Source organism: Hyla sarda, chromosome 4 (genome assembly GCF_029499605.1).
Source record: "Hyla sarda isolate aHylSar1 chromosome 4, aHylSar1.hap1, whole genome shotgun sequence".
In the NCBI taxonomy this organism is placed as follows: Eukaryota; Metazoa; Chordata; class Amphibia; order Anura; family Hylidae; genus Hyla; species Hyla sarda.
The window spans coordinates 225,616,681-225,638,160 of record NC_079192.1 but is presented as its reverse complement, the minus strand read 5'-3'; the positions used below and the strand labels follow the sequence as shown (position 1 = coordinate 225,638,160).

At 42.7% G+C, this 21,480-nt stretch overlaps 1 protein-coding gene across 3 annotated transcripts in view; it reads right to left on the bottom strand.

The window, feature by feature from the left end:
• Nucleotides 1-21,480, bottom strand: part of GRAMD4 (GRAM domain containing 4) — a 199,819-nt gene that overhangs the window by 10,138 nt on the left and 168,201 nt on the right. For 2 of the 3 annotated variants that reach the window (XM_056573695.1, XM_056573697.1), the window contains exons 15-17: nucleotides 19,402-19,419; nucleotides 6,634-6,778; nucleotides 4,424-4,517 (exon numbers count right to left, since the gene is read on the bottom strand). In XM_056573695.1, coding sequence (XP_056429670.1) covers nucleotides 4,424-4,517; nucleotides 6,634-6,778; nucleotides 19,402-19,419 — 257 coding nt within the window. The remainder of the gene's footprint in view (nucleotides 1-4,423; nucleotides 4,518-6,633; nucleotides 6,779-19,401; nucleotides 19,420-21,480) is intronic. The other variant, XM_056573696.1, reaches the window with a different exon arrangement.

Sequence of the window (21,480 nt, the reverse complement as noted above, 5' to 3'; positions counted from 1 at the left end):
GATTTCTATAAAAAGGAAATACATTTTTCTCAAAGTATATTAGAAAGGTTAATGTTTTCCAAGATGTTCAACGTATAAAAAGTATTTGTATCGGACAGTGGCCATTTAAGTCCTCATATGTGACTGTCTTATACAATCATTAGATTGCATTCACTTTATCATGCTATGCCTACTGCCTAGCATTACACAGTGAGATTGGCGATCCACTGATACAGCCTGGCTAAGCCATGGTTATTTTAGAGTTTTCATTTTTTCCTCCTCACCTTCTAAAATCCATAACTCTTTTATATTTCCATCTACAGACCAATATAAGTGCTTGTTTTTTTTTGCGTGACCAATTGTACTTTGTAATGAAACCTCATTTTACCATAAAATGTACGACAAACCCCCCCCAAAAAATTTTACGGACAAAATTTTAATGAAAAACACAATTTTGTACATTTTGGAGGGTTTTGTTTTCACACTGTACACTTTACGGTAAAAATGATATGTGTTCTTTATTCTGTGGGTCAATACGATTAAAATGATGGCTAGATACTTTTATATTTTTCTACCGCTTAAAAAAAATCAAAATCTTTTTGTACAAAATCAGTAATCTAAAATTGCCCTATTTTGACCACCTATAACTTTTCAATTTTTCCATATATTGGGAGGTATGATGGCTCATTTTTTGCTCCATCATCTGTATTTTTTATAGATACCACACTTGCAAATATAAAACTTTTAGATAATTTTTTATAAATTTTTTAATAAAATTTGACAAAAAAGCAGCATATTTGGACTTTTTTTTAAACGTTTACACCATTCACCGTTCGGGATCAACATTATATTTTGATAGTACGGACATTTACGCACGCGGCGATACCAAATATGTTTCTAAAAAAAAATTTTTAACGCTTTTTGGGGGTAAAATGGGGACTATTCATAGCAATCATTTGATTGCTAATACTGTTCGGACATAATATCAGTATTATCGGTGATCTTCTGCTCTGGTCTGCTCCATCTCAGAGAAGATCCCGGGAAACGGCCGGAGCCAGGTTAGGGGACCTCCGGCCGCCATGCTGGATGATCGGATCCTCGTGGCAGGGCTGCGGGCGATCCTATCGTCCATTCAAAGTACCGCACTGTCGCAGATGCCGTGATCTGTATTGCTTACGGCATCGGAGGGGTTAATGGCGGACATCCGGGCGATCGCGGATGTCGGACATTACTGGCGGGTCCCCGGCTGCTGCTAGCAGCTGGAACCTGCCGTGTACGACGCGAGCACCGTTCCGATGCTCGCGGTCATACACAGGACGTAAATGTACGTCCTGGTGCGCGAAGTCCCGCCAAACCAGGACGTACATTTACGTCCGTGGTCGTTAAGGGGTTAAACTGTAATTTCGGCAGGGGCTTGTTCACATAGGGAACTATTATATGCTATTTTCAAATTGAATACGCTGAACAATGCTGTGCAATAGGACAGCCATAGGCGTGCGCACAGGGTGTGCCGGGTTTGCCCAGGCACATCCTAATCACCGCGTCCGCGGAGCAAAAGGGGCAGCTGCCCCGGGCCCTGTAATTCCTGGGGGCCCAAAAGCAGCTCGCCCCTTTTGCCCCATGGGCTCTGATAAAGCTGATAAAGGCTGGCGGGTCATGCGTCAGGGGCCCGGCCAAAATGTTAGTGGGAGGGGGCCTGGGGTGAAGGAGAGGGCCCGTGGGGGGGGGGGGGGGGGGTTGGTTTGCGCCGCATGCTACCTTTTTATGTTCGTCGCCGTCACTCATCCCCAGGCAGCCAGTACCGCAATGGCTGTCTGGGAGATGGTAATGTGACGTGACGTGTGACATCACTGGCGGCATCATAGAGAGGAGCGGAGCAGAGGGAGTCTCCCGCTCCTCTCAGTCCCCACACGGCCGCTTCCAGGATCCAGGCCGCAACAAGGCACCCACCGCCGGATATGTGAGTATGTATAATGTGTGTGTGTGTGTGTGTGTGTGTGTGTGGGGGGGGGGTATTTATTATATAGTGTGCGAGCGTGTGTTGGGGGTATTTATTATATAGTGTGTGTGTGTGTGTGTGTGTGTGTGTGGGGAGTGGGGGGGATTTATTATATAGTGTGGGGAGATTTATTATATAATGTGAGGGGGGATTTATTATATAATGTGAGAATGGAGGAAATCATGCATGTGAGGGGAGGATAATAATGATTATTATAATCCTCCCCTCACATATATGTAACATCTCCCCCTCAGATGTATAATCTGATAATCCCCTCCTCACATTGATAATCCCTTCACATATAATCTGAGTATGATATTTTATATATGAGGGGATTAACAATGTGAGGAGGGGATTATCAGATTATAAATGTGAGGGGATTATACATGTGAGGGGGAGATGTTACATATATGTGAGGGGAGGATTATAATAATCATTATTATCTTCCCCTCACATATATAATCTGATAATCCCCTCCCCCGTACGTATCCAGTACTGATCCTGATTATATCCTGTATTATACTCGAGAGCTGTACTCACTATTCTGCTGGTGAGGTCACTGTGTACATACATTACTTATCCTGTACTGATCCCGAGTTATATCCAGTATTATACTCCAGAGCTGCACTCACTATTCTGCTGGTGAGGTCACTGTGTACATACATTACATTACTTATCCTGTACTGATCCTGAGTTATATCCTGTATTATACTCCAGAGCTGTACTCACTATTCTGCTGGTGAGGTCACTGTGTACATACATTACATTACTGATCCTGTACTGATCACGAGTGTGTGTGGGATGGGGGTGGGGGACAGGGGGGCCCAAAAAAAAATTGCTTGCCCAGGGTCCAATCAAAATTTAAGACGGCCCTGTCCATTATACATACACTGTACAGCAATCATACCTCCATTATACATACACTGTACAGCAATCATACCTCCATTATACATACACTGTACAGCAAGCATACCTCCATTATACATACACTGTACAGCAAGCATACCTTCATTATACATACACTGTACAGCAATCATACCTCCATTATACATACACTGTACAGCAATCATACCTCCATTATACATACACTGTACAGCAAGCATACCTCCATTATACATACACTGTGTCTGTGACTGTACAGCGATCATACATCCAATCCATTATTAATGGATTGGATGTATGATTGCTGTACAGTCACAGTGTATGTATAATGGAGGTATGATTGCTGTACAGTATGTACATGTATGCCTCCAATCCCCAAAAAAGCCTCCAATCCAAAAAAAAGATGTAATAAAGTTTTTCATTTTGTTTGTATTGATATTTATATGAGTGTAGGTCTGTTTATGTATGTGTGCATGCAAGCAAGAGTGTGTTTGTGTGTATATAAACACACACACGCGTGCGCGGCGTGAGTTTGTGCTTTAGGGTGCACACCCTAATGCAATAGGCTGCGCACGACTATGAGGACAGCATTGATCAGTGTTATCAGCACTCCCTTGCTACAGGCTACTGAGGCTGTCTGCAGGATTGAAGCACTGATTGAATGGCAGGGAAGGTGGTAAGAGACTTTCCTCCATCCAGACAGCTGACAATTTTGCCGCAGTGATCCTGATCGGCTAACAGCAAGCAGTTTTTTTTCAGACTTTTGGACGCTGTGATAAACTCTGATTGCGGCGTCTAAAGGCTTAATGCCAGACATCTGTCCATGGGCCCAAGTTGCTGACAGTGCTTCATAGAACAGGAGAAGGGCACAGGGCGTACATGTATGCCATGCATCCTTAAAGGGTACCTCTCATCAAATAAACTTTTGATATATTTTGGATTAATGAATGTTGAATAACTTTCCAATAGCATGTTAATGAAAAATATGCTTCTTTCTATTGTATTTTTCCCGATCAGTCCTGTCAGCAAGCATTTCTGACTCATGCTGGAGTCCTAAACACTCAGAGCTGCCAGCCTGCTTTGTTCACAGCCAAACAGGCTGGGAACAAAGCAGGCTGGCAGCTCTGAGTGTTCTCCTTTGTGAACAAAGCAGACTGGCAGCTCGTAGTGTTTAGGACTCCAGCATGAGTCTGAAATGCTTGCTGCCAGGACTGGTAGGGAGACCCCTAGTGGTCATTTCTTCAAAGTGGAAAATTGAATAAAAAGAAGCATATTTTTTTAATAACATGCAATTGTGAAGTTATTCTGCATACATTAATCTATAATATATCAAAAGTTTTTTTTGATGAGAGGTACCCTTTAAATGGTAAACGAGTTAAGGGCTGCAGTACTTATTTCAAAAGAGGTAAAATAAATAAATATATAAACCAACACACACTGACTGGTCAACTTTTCCCCTGCACAGTTCCCCTTGATAAATCTCCCCCTCTGTTTGTAGCTAGGAATAAGGTCAAAGTAGTTATTGATTTCCAAAAGGTAGCAAAACTACACTGGACAACTTACTTTTCTGTTACATAGAGTACACCATTTCGGATGTAGTCAGTGGGCATTTTACGATCTCTGTTAATCAAACAGCAGCGCCAGCCTGTGTCACAAGCTGGAAGAGAAGGAAACGAAAAACTCAGTATCAGCATCACATTTAATTGAGTTGCTTGTAATTTTTTTCTTGTTTATTGCTGCTTACTAATATTTAAAAGTTTCAGATGAATATTTTCTCGTTTTTGGAAATCTCTCTGAAAATTGCTTAAAGGAGTTTTTCACAAACCAAATACGGTAAAATCAGATGTATACCACAAACAAATGTATAGGAGTAAAGATGTACTGTTTTCAAATAAAGTAATTTAGATTCCTGTAGAGTTTTTCTCCTTCCCGGTTTCTTCTGAACTCTGACCCTGCTATTGCAACAAAGCACACACACTTTCCCACAATCTCCCTTGCTTGTATGTGCAGTGGAGACTAACTAAGCAAGAACTTTCTGGACAGACCAGGAGATTGCAGTTGAACTGAGCACGCCTGACCCACCTTAGTTTGTGCGCCCATGGATGGTGAAGATATTAAGTTATAAAGTGTCTCTACCAGTCCCCACACCCCCCCCATGTGCCATCTAGCAATTGGCGCCCCGGGGGGGGGGGGACGACTTTCACTTACCAGCTCCGCTCGCTGCGGCCGTGGCCCTGCCCCGACGGCTTGAATGACAGCTTATGTCACCGCTCTGCTTCGTCTGCTTAGGGAGCAGAGCAATGATTTGAGCTGTCATTCAAGCCATCGGGGCAGGGCAACGGCTGCAGCGAACTCAGCTGGTAAGTGTAAGTCCCCGCCCAAGGGACTACTTGCCGGGCAGCTGGGGAGAACTTTATAACTTAATATCTTCACCATCCCTGGGGGCACAAACGTCCCCCGGGGATGGTGAGGATAATTATTTAAGCATACATAACGCATTGCCAAGAGTTATATATGCTAAAATATGCTGACTGGTTCTCTTAAAGATTTAGCTTCTGACTGCTGAAACTGCATTGCAAGTAAAGCAACTCACAGTATATTTAAAAGAATAAAAACTTAAACCATTGCCCCTCTGATTTACGGAAATTGTGGTAAAGTAAAATTAGGAGGTATTAACTGATCCATGCATGCTCTAAGCCTGGTTTGCACGGTTGTATTAATATTGGACTGTTTGTATATTAACAGTTATAAGGTGTCCATTTTTGCAAATAACCACATTTCAGATAACATAAGATTACGGTACTTCTTAGTGCCAGTATACATTAATTACAAGGAAGTATTACTTTACTAAGAGACTAGTCAATGCATGAACAAGCCTTTCAGGAGAAGTGAGAAGTGGTAGCGGCAAATACAGTAAAGGAGATTAGGAATGAATGGAATAGGCACAAGTCTATCCATTAGATAAGATAATAGGAAAATTAATAATAATAGGACTGTAAATAGTATATAGAAATTGACGAGAATAGATGGGCTGAATTGTTCTTATTTGTTGACACGTTCTATGTTTCTATGTACTGTATGTGATTTTGCCTGCACAACACTTTTTATTTTTATTTAATTATTTGCATATCAATTCAATATTGCCAGAGCATACGACTATAAAAATTATTCTTAATCTATACCAAAAAAACTCTGCAGACAACGCATAAAAAAAAATAATAAAATGGACCCAACTTTCCCTATTACATTATCCTCCCCAATGTGTTCAGAAAAGAAAAAAATAAATGTTGTGCAGGCAAAATCACATACAGTACACAGAAACATAGAAAGTGTCAACATATAAATGCACAACATTTACAACCGATCAGCATTCCATCATCACTCCACAGGGCATTAACTGGCTAAGAGAGGGAAAGCCCTTCCTCTGTTGAATACTCTAGATGCCATAGAATTAGGATCTTCGTTATCTTTAATCCCTGCAGCTCCTGCTAAAATCTCATGAATACACTGGGCAGCAATCATGAGATCCAAGTAAGGATTATATGTCACTAAACAGGATTAAGAACCCGTCAGGGATGGATACATCAGTCACTGTTCAATAAGGGGTTAACAGTTTTCATATTATAATTATTTTAACAAGGTTAATTTTTCTCATATTTCTGTATATAATGGCTTTTGCACTGGCTTACTGGTCTTCTGTGCAGAAAACAATCTAAACCAGTTCTTTAATTTAATAGGGGGCTTTCTTGGTAAAGACTACTGTAAACGAGTACCTGGCAAAGGGCGCTCTGTTTCTGATAAACTGAAGACCTCATGAAAGCTGCTCTTTTTTGTAGTATGGTATCTTCCTCCTTCGTCATCTCGGCTTGTTGCTTGTGGAGCAGAGGAGGTCACATTAATTCTTGACACAGACTGCATCTGAAAATAAAGCAGACTATATTATCTTGAAACAAAACAAACGTATGCATAACTGGTAAAAAGGAAATCACAGGACAAATCCATAAAGCAGCAATCAAATTAGTATAACTGATCTAGTAATATTACACTGAACTTCCAGCGCTGTTATCTGCAAGGGAAAAGCTACAAAAAGGGGATGACAACATTTGGTTGACACTTGCCACATTTGGAAGATACTATAGCTGACATTTCACCATAACAGAATGCTTTATGTTGAAAGGGTATGTGATAACTACTGCCAAGAATGGGATACACATGCTTGCGGACATAAGGGGCACAAACACCATACTTTCATTTACACATTGCAGTGAGGATTTTTGTACACTGACAACCAGCAGTTTGGCAGAGCTGCAGTACCTGCACTACACTGTGGATGGAGCCAGAAGTAAAAGGCTCAATCGGTGACTCCGGTCGGTTCATTTTTGACCCGTATCCGGTTTTGTGACCGGACCTAAAACAGTAGTATACTACGGTTTTAGGTCGGGTCAGGAAACCGCATACGGGTCAAAAATGAGCCGCCCGGAGTCACCGATTGACTCCGGTCGGCTCATTAAAGTAAATGGATTTTATTGCTAGTCCGGCTGGGGTATGGGAGAGCCCGGTTTTCCCCTCCTTTAGCCGGATCCGGCACTCATAATGCATAATGTAAAAACGAAGTGTGAATGCAGCCTTAAATGGGTACGCTGGTGGAAAGCATTTTTTTTTTCCAATGGTGCCAGAAAGTTAAACAGATTTGCAAATTACTCCTCTTAAAAAATCTTAATCCTTCCAGTACTTATCAGCTGCTGTATGCTCCAGAGGAAGTTATTTTCTTTTCTGTCTGACCACAGTGCTCAGGAACTGTTTCTTCAGAACAATGCACGTACTAACAGTATATAAAAATATTAATAAACCTGTGCACACCTTTAGTGCTCCCACGGTGCCTCCAGTGTCTCTCTGGTGCCCGGCTGTTTACCTCTTCCTGAGATACGGCTGGGCACCAAAGTGACCCTGTGGCCCAGTGTGTCATACTGCCACTCAACCAATCACTGGCCGCAGTGATGTCCTGCCTTTTCTAGTGATTGGCTGAGTGGCAGTATGCAGTAGCCAGAGTACAAACTAATAATGTGGAAAATTTTAAATTAAAATGTAACAAAAAAATAAACAAAAAAAAAAAAGCTTGATTTAAACATTAGGTCATTCGCTGATGAAAAGTTCTGTTTAAGGATAAGGATCAATTTTTTTACCAACGGAAAGTATTTACATTTCAATTTTTCCCACCTCTCCTCTTTGCACCTTATGACATACAAGGTTAGGAAATTGAACCTTAACTTTAACTCTAAACAATAAAAACATTTACCACAACAGACCAATTGTATCCAGCTAGTGTCACAGATTCTATTATATGTGGTATGTGATACCTGACAAAAAATAGCAATGAAGGTTAAATCCAGACACATTGACAGCATCGAAAGTGATATAAAAGAGGACAATCTCATCACCAACCTAGGGTTTATCAGATTAAATAAGAGGGCGAAATAAGGTATATATCTCAGGGGGGGAAGAGGTCTTTTTTGTGATCGATTCAGCATTGGATACGGTTACACATTTTTCGGATGATGTCTAGGTGTTATTAATTATCCTTAGAAGGTATTGTATTCTTAGTGTCAAAATATTGGACCATGCTGCACTATTTGTTCTGTTCCTTATATGATGTAAACTAGACAGACCCCATTATAGAAAACGGTTTTCACTAAGTGGTATTAGTGTCTATAACATGCGCGTTCTGGCACGGATGCTTGTGCAAGAGTGTGGTTAATCACAGTCACAAGAGAAATACAGAAGATTGTCACTAGAAAAAGACCACCTGATCCATCATGTCTCCACATATATTTTCATTTTATGTTTTTGTTAATCTTTGGAGAGATAGTTTATCCCAGGCATGCTTAAATTCACTAACTAAGGATCTACCATCCACATCTGTTAGTTTGTTCCAAGTATCTACTACTCTTTCAGCACCAACACAATCTATAATGCCGCATGTAGGTTCTGAAGGAATAACATTCTGCTCATGACATGCACGTATGTAATGTCATATTACAGGGGTTAAAGAGGTCCTGTTCACCTAATGACATATCTGTCCACTTGTATAACCCATAAAATACAATGATAGTGCATCTTTTCTTAGAACTCTTCATTGCACCGTTATGTTTTTATCGGAAATGCAGAATAAATAACTTGACAGGTAAGCAGTGCTGACCATGTCAAACCATGTAGAGAAACACCATACTGAGGCTGGGTTCACATCACGTTTTTAACCAATACGGGACGGCATATGCCCGCATGAAATTCATTTCAATGAGCCGACCGGAGTGAAACGCTGACTCCGGTCGGCTCATTTTTACCCGTATGCGGTTTTTCACGGGACCTCAAACCGTGGTGGACTACGGTTTTAGGTGCAGTGGGAAAACTGCATACGGGGCAAAAATGAGCCGACCGGAGTCAGCGTTTCACTCCGGTCGGCTCATTGAAATGAATTACATACGGGCGGCATACGGGAGTGCAAGGTTTTAGCTTCCCCCAGCCGTATGCGGTCCCGTATTGGTAAAAATGTGATCTGAACCCAGTCAGACATTGGTAAATGGTAATGCAAAAATAGAATTTTTTAAGACAATGTGCTGTGTTTTTTCCCATGAAATACATGGATTTCCTAAAACAAACACGTCAGAAGAACAAGTAAACTTAAAAAAAAACTTTTAACACTTGCTGTACTTGACAGGGGTACAATTTTTAATTTTATTTGGCAGTGAAAAGTCATACATTTAATTTCTTGAAGAAATATTTATGTGCTACGCACGGCATGTGAGAGGACGCACCAGCTAAGGGATCCGCAGACATCCTCTGTTATCCTGATATTTGGCGACTTCCTCCTCCTGTGCACTTACCTGCAGCGTCCTTAAGGTGCCTGGAGCCTGCAGCCATCATCATGAAAGGGCGCAAATGTAATAAGAAGACCCTGGAACAGCTGGGCGGTGGGGAGATGGAGGTGCGGGGTGGACTGGCATCATCTTGCCCAGCTTCAGTCGCAGAGCGCGTATAACGCTTTGCGCACGTGTCTGCTGAGCCGGCTGATATCATGGAGTCGGAGAGGCCCTGTGAGCGCTGCGGACGGCGAGGGGACTGATTGGCGAGCTACAGTGATGGATCCCCTGGCGGTTACGGTGCCCGCAGTGAGTAGAGGGTCTGGGCCGTCTGCCGCGGCTCAGAGCTCCTGCATTAGCCCTGCCAGTGCTGGGATGCGGCTTGCTATCTCTGGGGACCCATCTCCCATTCCCCCCCAGCCATCATATGCTGCTCAGAGCTCCTACATTAACCCTGTCAGTGCTGGGATGCAGCTTACTATATCTGGGGACCCATCTCCCATTCCCCCAGCCTTCATCTGCTGCTTCCATCCTGGAGCCCCATACCACTGCTGCCTGCTCTCCTTTCCATATTAACCCCTCCTCTGCTGTTGTGGATGGTGTACATGTGCCTGTGTCCTCCTCTCCTCCTTCTAATCCTACCTTGAAGGATGTATTCCTGGCCCTATCTAAGAGCAGATCTAATGCAGATGTCAAGCTATTGCTCAGTAGTCTACGTGAGGACGTTAATCTCATCCATCATGACATGCAGAAAGTGTCTGAGAGAGTCAGTGCGGTGGAGGAGAGGGTGGGAGATATTGAAGATCAAGTACCTCCACTACAGAGGGACATGCACCGTGTGATTTCTCAACTGACTGCTCTTGCCGCTAAGTTGGATGACATGGAGAACCGACTAAGAAGGAATAATGTACGCTTGGTAGGCGTTCCCGAAAAAGCGGAAGGTCGCAATCCTGGGGAGTTTTTTTTGAAAGCTGGCTCCTTAACACCGTCGGTCGGGAGACTCTGACCCGTATATTTGCTGTAGAGCGCGCTCATAGAGTGCCTACCCTTCCTCTTCCACCTGGGGCTTCTCCACTATAAAGACCGGGACATTATTCTACGCAAGGCCAGGGATATGGACTCTCTTGCTATTGATTGTCATCGTGTCTCCATTTTTCCTGATTTCTCAGCGGAAGTTAAGAAACGGCGTGCTAAGTTCACTGATGTCAAATGTCGCCTGCGTGCATTAAATGTCGTGTACTCTATGCTTTACCCTGCACGCCTCCGTGTGGTTGCTCTAGGAACTACTCATATGTTCGATACCTCAATGGCGGCTGCGGAGTGGCTGGATGGACATTAGGCCCATATCAGACGTGCTGGACCTTGAGATCCCTTCTTGGCTGCTCTACTGACCTCCTGATTGAGGAGGCGTGCTTTGATCTCCTGAAGACTGCACACTGACCCGTGTCTGGTGTGGCACTTTGAGACTGCCCTCATATAATCCTGTGTTATTTTTTGTTTAATGCCATTTTCATTGTTTTTGCTGGATTTAATATGTTCCTTTTCTTGAGGTGCCTTATGTTGTTGCCAAATATCCCTTTTATTTTTTTGTGGGAGGGGAGGGTTTTTATGCTCGACCCTGAGCGAGGAATATTGGAATTGTGACCCATTTGTTCCCTATGCTACCTTCTCACTCTACATGGACTATTTGTTTGCCTCTGTTGTCGCAAGTTGCGATTGTTTGGTTTGTTGTTTGCCTGGGGTGTTTATGTGGTACCGTGTCTTCCCTCTCGATTTTTTTGTGCACTGATGTCTTCCTTTAATGTGTGTTTGGTCTCTGTATCTGTCCGTTCCTGTTGCCTTTTTTCTCTTGTACTTTGCTTCCAATTTCTTTTCCGTCACTGCAGTCTGCACTCTGTTTTGTTGCTCCTGTTCAGGGCCCTTTTGTATCTTCCTGGCCTCCGCCTGGTTCTTTTGCTGACCTACCCGATTCTGTTCTCTACCTGTTGCTTGCTTTACGTATTCCTCTCCTTTGGTTGTCATTTATATTCCTTAGGTTAGAGTTAGAGTTAGTGTACTTATCCATAACAGCATTCTCTTTTCTTGTATTTCCAGTTTGCTTGACCCTGAGGGCAGGTTTGTGTGTCTCTATGGCACGTTTAATCATATTCTCTGTGTGTTGGTTGCTCTGTATATTCCTCCCCCATACTCGGGTGATGCCTTATGCAGAGTAGTGTCCTTCATCTCTTCTCTGCCTGATACTCCACTCCTGGTAACGGGGGATCTCAATAACGTTTTAGACCCTACTATAGATAGATTTCCTGCCGAGGGCCAGACTAGGACCGCTGGGGCTACTGGCTTGGCTCGATTTTTAGAGGAGGTGGGGTGGGTTGATTTATGGAGGTGTCGACACCCTAATGACTTGCAATTTTCTTGCTACTCCAGTTCTCATGGTACGCTCTCGCGCATTGATTTTGCGTTAGGCAACGATTTGCTTCTCCCCTTAGTTGACTCGGTGGAATATCTTCCCCATACCTTGTCTGATCACTCTCCAATCCTTATACGTTATACTCCTGACCCCCATCCCAGGTCGAGAGGCTCTCTGTGGCGCTTGAACCCGTTTTGGCTTCAGGTTCCTGCAGTGGATGACACTATTCAATCTGACATCGTTGCCTTCCTCGAGATTATTGTGGGGAGCGCTTCCATGTGTACGGTATGGGATTCCCTAAAAGCGTATGTTCGAGGTATCTTTATTAGAGATATCTCGACCTGTAAATCAAAGAATAGGGCTATTCAAACCTCCCTACAGCGACAGGTGCTCCTAGAGGAACGCAAGTTCCTTGACGACCCCTCTGATTCAAATAGAGGAAATTGAAAGTCTACACAGGCCCTATTGGACGCACATTTGTTACGAATGGCCGACAATAAGCGCTTTTTTCAACAACAACATTACTTCGAAAGTGGTGAGAGTACGGGTCGATTACTAGCTCATACCATCAGGGCTCAGTCTGGTTCGGCATGTATTCCGTGTCTCTGTGATGGTGCCGGGGTGATGATCCAGGATGATCAAACTATTCTGACTACTCTAGTCTCCTTTTATGAGGAGACCTATTCTTCTAAATTGAAGTACAGCTCTGCTGATATTGACCAGTTCGTGGCTGGTATTTCACTCCCGACCCTATCGCAGACTCAGAGGGATATGTTGGAGGAGCCTATTACAGTTGAGGAATTGGAAGTGGCATTGGGTACATTATCTTATGAGAAGTCGCCGGGAGTTGATTGCCTCCCTAACGAATATCTCAAGCAACACCAAGAGGTATTGCTTCCCAACCTGCTTGAGGTGTGGAAGGCGGCAGCTGGGGGAGCGGGACTGCCGAGATCTATGTTAGAGGCTATTATTGTATTGATTTTGAAGCCGGGTAAAAATCCGCTGTTTGCAGGTTCATACAGGCGGATTTCTTTTTTGTGTTCAGTTGTTAAATTAAGGTTTTGACCAATAGATTGTTGAGGGTAATTACTACTTTGATTCATGGGGATCAGACGGGATACATGCCAAATAAGTCCACTGCTGATAATATTAGAAGACTTTATCTAAATTTACAGCTACGCCCTGATGGTGCTTCTTGCAGGGCCGTACTCTCCCTCGACGCTGCCAAGGCTTTTGACAGCGTTGAATGGAATTTCTTATGGAGTGTTATGCGCCACATGGGATTTGGACCAGTATTTTTAAATTGGGTTCAATTATTATATGCTGCCCCTTGTGCTAGAATTAGAGCGAATGGCCTGCTATCCCGTTCTTTCCCGTTGGGACGTGGCACTCGTCAGGGGTGCCTGTTATCCCCTTTTTTATTTGCCATTGCTATAGAGCCTTTGGCGGCGTTGTTTAGAGCCTCCCCTGATACCCGGGGCTTTTGTTACAGAACCTTGGAAGAGCGCATTGTTCTGTATGCGGATGACATGCTCCTTTTTTGGGGCGATGCTCCGCAATCACTACCTGCTTTAATTGATCTTATTGAATTCTTTGATAGTTATTCGGGCCTAGCTATTAACTGGGATAAGTCCACGCTACTTCCCCTGGATCCTCTCCCCCCCCCCCCAGATGCCTATAACTACTAGGGTTGGGCTTACCATAGTTTCTGGGTTTAAATATTTAGGTATATATGTAACAGCTTCCGCCTCTGATTATGTTCCTCTCAAGCTAGTACCACTGTTAGATCGTAGTTCCCAAAAAGGTGTCTACCTGGCGCAAGCTCCCCTTATCTATGATAGGCAGGTGTAACTTAACTAAAATGGTTCTCAAGCCCCAGTTTTTGTATATTTTGCATAACACACCTGTCTAGATTCCAATGAAATCTTTTCATAAGATTCAGACCTTATTTCGGGAACTTATTTGGAATGGAAAATAAGCTAGGATTCGCCTTGAAACGTTACAACGTGGTAAGGAAGCGGATGGTTTATCTGTCCCTAACCCCTGGTTGTATTTCTTAGCATCACAGGTCCAGCAGCTGAAGGGATGGGCGCAGTTAGATACCATGGGACGTACAGGGGCTCTGGTCACACAGCATATAGGGGGCGTGACCCTCTCTATCTCTTGGAAATGGTGGCACAAACGCGCCACCCAGACTTCCCTCCTACCTTTCTTCTTCTCCGTAAGGTGTGGTTGAAGTTTAAGTCTCTCTTACATTATCCCACTTTTGTGACATACTCCCCATTGTGGTATAACCCAGGTCTTCCTGAACTGAATTCCCTACCTGATATCCCTTTATGGCTCTCTTATGGGATATTATATCTTTATCAACTGTATGATGGACCGGTGCTGAAGTCATTGCTCAGCTGCAAGAGGAATTTCATTTACCGCACTCCTTTTTCTTTCGTTATCTGCAGTTACGACATGCACTGGATGAGCAGTCACGAGCGGGTGCCTTGACTATCGGTTCCTCGGCAGTGGTGAATGAATTGTTCAGTATGGTCTTTACTAAAGGAGTGATATCTTTGCTCTATAGGGAATTGTTAATTTCTTACCATGAAGCTTATCCCTTACATGCTAAAGAAAAATGGGAGGCAGACGTGGGTCCCCTATCAGATGAACAATGGGTACAGATTTTGACTATGACCCCGCGCCTTGCTGTGTCAGAGGCCCACCGGGTATCTCAAATTTTTCTGCTCCATCGGGTGTATCGCACCCCAGCATTTTTACATAAAATTGGGGTGCGCCCAGATTCCTGTTGTCCCAGGTGCTCCATGTCTGATGCCCATTTGTTTCATATGATGTGGGACTGCACTTCTCTATCTCAATTTCTCTATCTCCACTTTTTTCCCTACCCTTTTTTCTTCCTCTTCCGTTTGGATTGTAATTAATATATATACCCAATGGACAGATAATGCACTATTTTTATATTTTGGAGTTTTAGATTCTATTCTTCTATGAGGGTGTGACACGGGACTTGGGGCTGGGGGGTGGTTACCTTATGTGGGTGGGGGGTGGGGTTTATAGTTTTGTTTTGTCGTTTGTTTGTAAACTGTAAAATGTTTAATAAAAATATTTGATTTAAAAAAAAAAAATAAAAAAAAAAAAACGATTGGTGGAACGTAGCCCTCGCTTCCCTGATCTTATGTTACAACATGGGTATAAAACCCAATACACTGGGTTAAACCCGATACACTGGGTTATATTGTGTCTGAACAGATGACTGATGTGGGGTCTCTGACTTATATACACCTACCTGCAGTCCGGCACCCGGTCCCTCCGAAGGTCCTCTTTCTGTGCTGAATTGTAGGGGGCCCGCCGGCTGGATTTGAATATTCATGGACACTGCTCACGTGAGCGCTTGTGCCTACTGAGCGCTCTTGTGACCAGCGCCCATGAATATTCAAATCCAGCCGGCGGGCCCGCCTCCAGTGTGCAATTCAGCGCAGAAAGAAGCGGACCTTCGGAGGGACTGGTCGCCGGACTGCAGGTAGGTATATAAGTCCCTGCATTGTGTATAGGACCCCGCGTCGGTCTTCCGTTCCCCCGCACTATAACCCAGTCTATCGGGTTTAGTGTGGGTGAACCTTATGGGGGAAAAGCGTATAACAGGCTCTCCCTAAAGTATTTGGAAAATAAAAAATATATCCATGATAGTTCATCTTTCTGTTCTCTCTTGTGGCAAACCGATTCAACACCAAAGGCCCCCAAGGCTTTGCTATCTGACTGAGCACAGACATTCAGCACCCATTCCTCCGGGTGAAACAGATGGAGGCAGGGATAGTTTGCCCTCACATTTTCTGAACCTTTGAGGAGAAGGGCTGACATACAGCTTAGCTGAGCTTCCACCAATCTGAACATAAAATGGGAAATGGTCAAAGAAAACACCTTTTTGTGAACCCAAAGGATACTTCTTCAAAGGTTTGCAGGGTCTAACCACCACCAGAGGCATCTGTCCCACCGTCTATTGACCTCATGTAACCCAGCAGTTCTATTCCATTGAACCATTGAGATGCATGAGGTCAATAGAAACAACACGACATAGCTTTTCTCAGATTTTCTCTGCCTGTAATAGCATTTTCACTATGGAAACCACCAGGGTGAACTTTTGAGGGGCAAAAAAGCAATCCTGTCTTAACGAATCTAAAGGAATCCCTAAAAATTAACACTGATGGTTGGGAGTTCTTGATCCTTCTCTAATCTAGCCACTTAGAATGTTTCCAATATACTTCTCCTATACATGAACCATCACTTCAGCAATAATCTTCATGAAGGCACAAAGAGCTTGGGAAAGGCAAAAAAAAGATAGTTCTTAAAATTGTAGATGTGTTATGTAAACTCAAAAAATTGGTTCCTCAAAAAAATTGTTTTAACAGTTTTAGGTTTATACTTGTATGGAAGGAACCATTTGGTTTTCTCACCAGGAGTAGAGTAAAAACCTTTCCCTTTTTCAACTTCGGAGAATGGAGTCAACATGTTATTTTCCAGTTTTCGTCTGCCTTTCTGGATCTGCACAAAGGTCTGTAATGACAAATCTTTGCCCTGGATGACAAGACAGATTGCTTTTACACCATGCTTTATCGTGAACTTCATCCATTTTTTCCCCCATTCTCCCCATCCTCAAACCCCCTACACTTTATGGATCCTTTCTCTCCTATACCCCTACTAGATTCTGTCTGAGACTTCTTTCTACCCCTGCCTTGAAAGGGCTTCCTAGAATGAGGAGCAGAAAGGAAAAACATTGTTATTGTCTGAAGCTTTCTCTAAGATGACATCAAGAGTTGGATTAAACAAGAATTCCCCCCGGCAGAGGATGGTGCAGAATCTGGATTTACATGTTACAACCTCTTTCCAATCCATCAACCAAAGAACTCAAAGGGCAGAAATTGACAATGCCACCGTTCTACCCTCTAAATGTAATGCATACACCAAGCCATGTGCAAAGAAAACCACTGCACGGCATCGGTGGGCAAAGAGGAACCAAGCTGTTCTCTTGTTGTGCCCCTCTTAATTTGGTCCTCAAACTGCTCCATCCACACTCTTAGAGACCTAACTACTGAAGTGATGGCAATGCCTGGCTTAAATTTGCAGCCACAGACACCCAACTATTTTTAGAAATCCTTCTGCTTTCTTGTACCTAGAGTCCTGGATTTTAGCATCAAAACTATCCATTTTGTACACACCACCAGAAGAAAGTTGCACCTGACATTGCAAGGAAAACCAATAGCAGGCTGCCTGTGAGAAACAGACTGGAACTTTATCCAAAAGCACAAGCTTTTTACAGATCCACTTCCTCCAGGCTCCTAGACCACAGTCCACCCCTGTTCTGTTCCACTCCTGAGCCAAAGGGGTCATGGAACACTATCCTTATTCTGAATCCTGCCTGCGTCACACCTCTTCTCCGGAGCAAAAGCTTTCTGCAGCGAGCAAGACATCAGGAACCAGTACCGGGAAGAGGAGAAGTCCAAGGCCAGGGGGGACCCCCGAGATGTCACATGACAAGGAAAAAGATATCCTGAGTTAATCCACAGCAGATCGCTGAGACGACTTACGCCACTTGGGAAGCCCTTAAAAGGGTTGTGTGGTTATGTAGGTTATGTAGGATTAGAAAAACATAGCTGCTTTCTTCCAAAAACAGAACCAAACTTGTCATTAGTGTGTGTGTGTACTAATGCAGCTCAGCTACACTGAAGTGTTGCCGAGTTGTAAGAACCACGCACAACCTGAGGACAGGTATAACAAGTTGTTTTGAAGCAAGCAGCTATGTTTTCTAATCCCCGGATTAGAAAATTTGTTTCTGCCTTTTTGCAAATCTGTTGGAGGAAAAAAGCAGCATTTACTGCCTTCTGCTCCCGGGATAGGAAACCTAACTGAGAAAGTAAGGGCTGTTGGCCTTTTATGAAAACTTGGTTTCCCAGTTTCCTATCCTGTGGAGCAGGAGGCGGTCTCTCCAATGGTGCTGTCGTAAGCCGAGGGGGAAAATGGCTGTGACAGAAGCAGCTATAAAATGTCAGAAGACAATCTTCCAACAGTGATTTTTCTCTGTGACACAAACCTTAGTGAACAGTTTTGAACAGAAATATTAAATTTAGTGCAATATTCATCATTAACGACTATGACAGTACATTAAAGAACAATTTACTTTTAGAGAAGCCAGTGTGTGCCTGAAGCAAGCGCTACTAGATGCTTGTTTAAGGAGCCTTTTATCAGCTTAATCATCATGCAGGCAAGCTGGTAGAAACAATGACTAGATCATTCATGGAACCTTTCACTTTAATCATTGTTGTTCACACATCTCCCGTTTACAGAGGGTAATACGTGACCAATCAAATAAATGTACACAGACAGCCTAAATCCCCCCATTTTTGGGACTTCTTAAAACTTACTACATATTTAATCAACCTATAATATTTGGCTTGTAGTTTTGATAAGAAACAAATAGTATTACACCTTGAAAGGAAATACTAGCCATATGCCATGTAGATTATGTAAACCTAATTTTATACTCCCAATAACATGTAAAACTAACTTAAAGGGGAACTCCGGTGGAAACAAGTGGAAAACAAATGTTTTTAAATCAACTGGTGCCAGAAAGATTTGCAAATTACTTCTACTTCAAAATCTGAAGTCTTCCAGTACTTATCAGCTGCTGTATGCTCCAGAGAAATTTGTAAAGTTCTTTCCAGTCTGACAACAGTGCTCTTTGCTGACACCGCTGTCCGTGTCAGGAACTGTCCAGATTAGAAGCATATCCCCATAGAAAACCTTTCCTGCTCTGGACAGTTCCTGACACGGACAGAGGTGTCAGCAGAGAGCCCTATTGTCAGACTGGAAAGAACTACAAATTTTTCTGAAGTATATCTGTAGTGTACAGCAGCTTATAAGTACTATAAGGCTTAAGATTTTTTAATAGAAGTCATTTACAAATCTGTTTAACTTTATGGCACCAGTTGATTTTAAAAAAAATTTTTCCCACCGGAGTTTCCCTTTAAATAATGTAAACGTAGCAATACATAAGTAAATTCAATGTGATCAGTCCCATGCTACATACAAACATGAATGACATGCACAAGTGGGAATTCTAAATGCAGCTATTAGTGTACAGGTGAAGGCGGCCTATAAATGAAAACACAGTTTAGAGAAGATGTGGTACAAAAGAAATAAAACAGATCAGGCAAACTATATTAATAGGTTAATAGAGTCCAAAATAAAACCAGTTGCACTCTAGAGTTTCATACCTTTTCATGCCCTGACAGCTAGCAGGAAAGGAAACAAACACATATGTGACAGTGACAAAAGAAAAAGTGACAACTTCAACATTTTATCCACACAATACACACAGGAACCGAGCAAAAAAAGCACAAACACTACAGATATACACAATTACAGTCAATACTACTGGTTGCTGTAGTGAAATGCAGGGAACAATATGTAAACAATGAACAGAGCAGAATTATCTCAGTAGATGTTGATGTATATGTACCATTTTCATCACTGACCACATTCATCATTCCAGTATGGTGACTATCCTGTCAATAGTTTTGCTAGTCCCCTATTATAACAGAAAGCTATGGTCCAATGTGAGAGAAGCACTGACGAAACTCCAGATGCTGGATCCTGTCTAGCTCAATGACAGCATTAAAAAATATCCTAACACCTTTAATAAAAACTGAATGTGATTTTTCCCTACACCCAATGAGCAATACAAAGTGACATTTTCTGGGCACTGTGTGCCTTTGTTATTTGACCATTCTAGCACTAAAACTGGTCTCATACATGACTGCATGAAAACATTTTGCCAAATATTTTTGCAAAAATGCACCAGCTGAGGTGACTATGCCTTTGAACAGAAAGCATAGATGTACTTTCACTTTTTCCCAGAAGGAACTTGACTTGCATTCTACATTTGATGGAGCATGCTCTACTCTTGTTATCTTTTATGGGCATAAATATTAATTAACAAGCATAAACACATATAGTTGCTCATTTGGGATCAATCCATAAAGGCCATACTGCTCCAAAACATGCTTATGTGTATGAACCCTGAGTAATCAGTCAGTGCTGAGGTCAGAAAAGCATAACCTTGAAAAACGTTTTTTTTACATTTGGGATAGAAAGAACCCAAAAGATACTTACTAGTAGCTCAACCTTACCTTCTAAATAGCACATGACACACACACAGTGTGAATGCCTCCTGCACAGAAGAGTCATTTTACATACAAACATAAAGGGGTTATCCAGAACTTAACAAATTATCCCCTATCCCCAGGATATCGAATAAGTGTCTGATCGTGGGGGGTCTGACTGCTGGGATCCCCGCTATCACTAGAATGGAGACCCGGCTGTCCTAGCTGCATGGAGTGGTAGATGGACCCACAAACAATGCATGGAGCGCATGCAGTCTACTGCTCCATACAGCGTGGATAGCCAGGGCCCCGTTCTGGACACCGCAGCTCTGTGCACCCAGACCAGCAGTCACCACCTCCCCCCACCCACAATCAGACACTTATCCCCCATCCTATGGAGAAGAGATCAGTAGTTAGTGCTGGATAACATCATTAAAGAAAATAAGAAGCATCGATTTAAAAATTAAAAAAAAAAGACCATGCTAAAAAAATGCAGTGTAACATATTGCAATGAAGGTGGAGTGTTCATTCAAGCCAAATACTTACTTTTTCCACCACAAGAAATGGCATATCTAAACTGTCTATTTATTAAGTTATTGTAAAGTCAATTAGTTAGCGTTTCTGTCCATTTACATTAGCTTTATCTTCACATACTGCCTGAATGATCAGATGATGATATGCTAACATATGACCCTTTATTGGGCTTGGCATTGTATCCAAATTATACTAGTGTGAACCCAGCTATATCCACTATTATGATCAGAAAATGTGAACCTCTGAAATCACTTTAAAAAGAGGGAACACCCCATACTCCTCAGTCAGCTGCGAGATGTACTGACCTATATGATTCAGGAGCTGATTATCAATCCCCATTAAGAATGGAATTCTAATCCTTCAATGTAATCTGATGTATGCCACCACAGTGATAATGTCAAAGAAAATGTTTACATATATGCCCTATATGAAATACAAGAACTAGGGCAAAGTAAGGGGGGATTGCCCTCATCTTCCTTGCATTCTGAGATTTCTCTCCCAGTGAAGCATTGCATTTCCTAAGGCCCCCTTCACACTATAAAAATACTTCCGTTATGAACGCCCTTTATAAAAAGCCTGGAAATCAGCAGTTATACGGCCGGTAAAAAATCACTAACGGCCGTTAGAAAATCCCATTATAGTGACGGGCGAATGAAC